The sequence below is a fragment of the Temnothorax americanus genome, unplaced genomic scaffold, assembly GCF_048541705.1.
Source record: "Temnothorax americanus isolate GAGA-0224 unplaced genomic scaffold, ASM4854170v1 Scaffold523, whole genome shotgun sequence".
Taxonomy (NCBI): domain Eukaryota; kingdom Metazoa; phylum Arthropoda; class Insecta; order Hymenoptera; family Formicidae; genus Temnothorax; species Temnothorax americanus.
This window is the reverse complement of record NW_027509681.1, coordinates 352-5,187: the sequence shown is the minus strand read 5'-3', so window position 1 is coordinate 5,187 and position 4,836 is coordinate 352. Positions and strand designations below refer to the sequence as shown.

The 4,836-nt window shown below is 33.0% G+C and overlaps 1 protein-coding gene across 1 annotated transcript; it reads left to right on the top strand.

Moving 5' to 3' along the window:
• The first annotated feature begins 3,094 nt into the window (after positions 1-3,094).
• LOC143904481 (uncharacterized) lies at positions 3,095-4,591 on the top strand. Its single transcript, XM_077419205.1, has 2 exons — positions 3,095-3,267; positions 3,355-4,591. Exons 1-2 carry the CDS (start codon positions 3,129-3,131, stop codon positions 3,558-3,560), a joined length of 345 nt encoding a protein of 114 aa, XP_077275331.1. The 5' UTR covers positions 3,095-3,128; the 3' UTR covers positions 3,561-4,591.
• Positions 4,592-4,836: the final 245 nt, after the last annotated feature.

Here is a 4,836-nt window from a genome sequence, read left to right as displayed (position 1 = left end):
TCGCATTAACGATTTTACCCTGGACACCAAAAAAAAACTACAAAGCGCCTTGTAGCCCTTGTCATGGCAACCGGGACCCTTAGCTGAAAAAGTACTTTACCCGGACCCCAAAAAAATATAAGCGCATTTTTGGGCCGTATGGAACGGGGGCCCGTGAAAATAAATTAAAAGTTTAAACCTAGACACGAAAATACGGGGCGATACGGAACCGTATCCACCGGGGACCCAAAACACGTTCAAGGTATAAACAGTGACACCAAAAAATACAAAACCACATCTAGAATCACAGGCCCCCTGGAACCCCTAGACATGCTCAACTTTTTATTAAACCGGGACACCAAAAACTCGAAGCGCACATGTGGCCTCGTCATTAAAAACCTGGGACACCTAGACCAATTTAAACGTACGTTCCGGACCCAAAAACTATAAACGCACTTTTTGGACCTCGTAATGGAACCCCGGGATACCTAACATCGTTTTTAAAAAGTTAATTAAAAAAGAATCGTTTTAAAAAATTCCCTAGCGGATTTTTCCAAGCGTAAAAATTTTTTCCGTTAACTAAAAATTATTTTTAATAATCCAATTTTTACCTAAAAGAATTTCTTCTGACCAAAGTCTATCGACCTAATTTGAAATACGCGCCGATATAAAAAACTAGCGTACCTCCCGCCAGCTAAAAAAAGTGAAAGAACTTTTGATTATGACGTCATCATATCAGAGGGCGTTATAGAAAAAATTTTTTAAAAATAAATTTTAATTTTTGGATTTTGCTCGAAATCCCGCTCGTAGGGATAGGGGAATATTATGAGAAAAACCCCCCCCCCAAATTGGCCCCCAACTACGAAAAACCCTATTAAAATTTTGCCTTTTTCACTCTACGAGATCTAAACATTCGGTATCGCCCCCCGTCGCGTCGCAAAAAGATACGGTCGGTTCGTCGGGGTTTACTTGGCGCGAGCACCCCCGTGTCTCTTGATATTTTTAACTTTTAAATTAAGCGAAATTCCTTTTTAACTCATTTTACAAAAGAATTATTACAAAAAATTTTAAAATAATAAATTTAAAAATTTTTTAAATTTTTTGTAAAAAACGGGAATTAAAAAAACCGGGGAAAAAAAATTTGTGATCGCAATTTAAATAATTGTTTAAAGGTAAAAAAGCAAAAATAAAAAATTTTTTGTAAACAAAATTTAAAATTTTTGCATATTACAAAAAAAAAAGATTTTTTAAAAAATAAACTAAATTTTTTTTTAAACAAGGAATTTTAACATATTTAAGGGAAAAATTTAAAACAATTTTAACGCCAAGGGGCCCAAAAACGAATTTTTTTGATTTAAAAATATTTTTAAACGGGTTTAAAATATGATTTTTCCGGATAAATTTTAAATTTGGTTAAATTTTTTTTATTGATCGTTGAAAAAATGAATGCCTTTACAAAAGATCGCTTTTAAGTTGGGAAAAAGGGAAATTTTTAGTAAAAATGCTAGAGCATATAAAGCATTCCCTAAAAAATTTTTTAGGGATCAGAGTTAAAACTTTACTAAAACTTTTAAAAAATATTTTAGAAAATTTTTAAAAGATGCCCCCAAAAAAATTTTAGAAGTCTTTTGGAAAAAGGATTTTTTTTACGTAGAGATTTCGCATTTTTTTTTTTTGCAAAATCATGGTATAAACAAAAGGCCTCTGTTGGAGGAATCATAAATTATATAATACTGGAGAGGATAAATTCACGGCTCGTTGCATGGCGATTGAAATGCCAGTAAGGTGCCGGCAGCGTCAGGGTTTAAAGTGTTAAGTTACTCGCGCAGAGAGAAAATGTTAACAGCGCATATTTCTCCCCTGAGGAATCGTTCTGACCCCCTCAGGGGCTAACCGGAGCGATTTAACCGCAGCTTGAAATAGCAGCGGTTACGCAGTGCCGCTTGCGCTGAATGTACTGCAGTAATTGTATATCGCGTAATTACACGTTATTGTGTTGCGCGACCGAAACCGAGGAGGCTCGAGGAAACAAGGGAGGAAGAGAGAGAGAGAGAGAGAGAGAGAGGGGGGGCTTTTACGAGAGAAATTATAAGCTTCGTTCTTCCGGCGATGAAAATGAGCCCTGCGAAGCGTCTCCTGAATGCAATGTCAATCATGTCCTGCTTTGCGTCTCTCTCGCGCGATGTAAAATCGAATTATGTCACAACACAACCAAACCGGGAACAACCGAAGATCCGCAGTTAAGGTAAAAGTACCAATGACGGGCCACTGCCCATTACCTGGCCATTGATGGGGGATTTATTTTTTATTAAGTTTTTTAAATAAAATTGGTAATGTATTTTTACTGAATAATATAATTTGACTATTTAGTTTCTTATATTAAAAATTGTGCTATTTAAAACTTTGTTTAAGATACTAAAAAAAATACTTGAATACTGATACTTAAGTGTATCGTGAGTTTCAATAGATTTCTTACAGAATGGCTAAGAGAAGTAAAATACTGGTTAAGCCTATAATTATCGAAATAATAAGTTTTTTTGTACAAGAAAAAGCGATATAGAATCTTAAACATATTTATAATAAATAAAAAGTAACAAATTGCACATGTAAGTTATTTTTGTATAAATATTTACGTGGCTATCTAGTGGTACGTGAAAATCTTGTTTGCCCAATAACTAACCGACTGGCTAGTTATCGGTCGAATCGCCGCGATATGTGCTCACTTCTGTGCTGTAGTACCTAGCCGTAACATCTGTTGAAGTTTGAATGATCTGTGTGCACAGTTTTCGTACGAAAATCGTAAGTAAACTTATTTTTAACATTAGTTCTAGCAATATTATATTACATTATACATGTTTTTCAATTTTTTTGTTTATTTTTCGACAGTTGTATATATAACCTCCCAAAATGTGTTTACTTTCTCTATTACAGAAAACGTAAGATGGGCAAGGAAAAAAAGAAAAGAAGTCGATCAAAACAGTGTATGAAAAGAAATAACACAAGAAGATGTACGTAATGCGTTAAAAAGCAGTAAAAAAAGGGCATGTCGACACGAAGGGCTGCTGCTACATTCAAAGTACCAAGAAGTACTTTGTACGCAAAACACAAAGGTATCCCTTCCAGTCGAAGGTTGTGAAAGGTGTGTAGAAATGACTGAAAATGTCACGAAAAGTCATAACGTTATGCCTGAAGGGCTGCAACCAAATGTAAATATAGACGAGCAAACTTCCAATACCAGTCCTGTAACAGATAATTTGATTCAAAACCAGATGTCTGATGAACTTCAAGGTTTGTACAATAGTATTAAATACAATATTTTAAAACTTGAAATCTAAATTAACACAAGTAACTTAATTATTTTTATATTTGTTATAGATGATCAGAATTCGAATGTAAGTGAAAGCGGTGTGATAACTGTAGAAATGACTGAAAATGTCACGAAAAGTCATAGCGTTATGCCTGAAGGGCTGCAACCAAATGTAAATATAGACGAGCAAATTTCCAATACCAGTCCTGTAACAGATAATTTGATTCAATACCAGATGTCTGATGAACTTCAAGGTTTGTATATACAATTCTAAGATTTTGTATTATATTAGTTTATAATTTTTTATAACAAGTTTCTTCTTACATATGTTCATACTAAAACCAACGAAAATGGAGCAATGGAGAACATTCCATCACCATTTAGAAAATCTCTGGTTTGGCCTGCAGATATGAAAAATAAGAAAAATAAGAAAAAGCCGGCTAGAAAAGTCTCCACCGTATTGACTTCCGAAGAGTGGCAAAAGCAACAATTACAAATACAAGAAGAAAAGTTAAGAAAGCAAAAAGAGATCGAAGAACGAAAAAAGCTTAGAGAAGAAACGAAAAAAAGAAAGGCCGAAGAAAAGCAAATTAAAAAGGCTGCACTTGAAGAGAAAAAGAAGTTGGATCAAGAGATTAAAAGATTGATAACGCAAAAAAAAAGATTAGAATCAAACAAGAAAAAGTTGATTAAATATTACACTTTTTTTAAGTACTTTGAATCTATTGCCAAAGATTCTGTGCAACATCTGTTTTTATAAAGTTTTATTTAAATTCATTGAATAAGTTAAAATAATAAATTAAAATAATAAGGTAAAATAAAAAATTATAATAATATAGGTATTATATTGTTCTTAGATTTAAAACTAAAAAAACGTTTACTTATAACTACGAAATTATAAAACTGTCTTTTTTTAATTTACTAAATTTATAGAAAATTGAATTATTTGTTCGAAATTATAATACATAAAAAATTGTTTATCAAACAAAATAAACATTTCTGGTGTTTATTTTATTACCTTTTAAGTGTTTGCGTTCGACAAGATAAAATTTTATTTATTAAAATTATTTTTAATACACACTATAAAAGTTATGGTCAGTTACTAGGACCTCAAAAATTAGACACTGGGACACCCATTTTCGACCGGCCATGTATTGGGACATTAGGTCTATTATTATTTCTGTTTATAATTAATTTACTATTGCACAAAATGTTGTTTTTTTGTGCTTGTTTGATAGAAAACAGTATAATCTTTCGATATATAGACATTTTCTTATTATAAAATTGATTTTGTGCATTACATTTAAAAAAAAATGTCCTTGGTATGCTTAAACGGCCAGGTATTGGTACTATCTGACGGGAATTTCGTTTCACCTCTCATCGGGCGCGACGTTTCCCGCAAAAATGCGCCGCGAGGCCCGTGAAGTCGTTATTTTTATTCGCAACGATCGGGTTGGCGTGTCGACAAAATAAACGTAATAGAACAAAGCGCGCTTGATTGGAAACAATATTCGGAATATTGGACGAATAATCACGGGTCTCACGCGAAT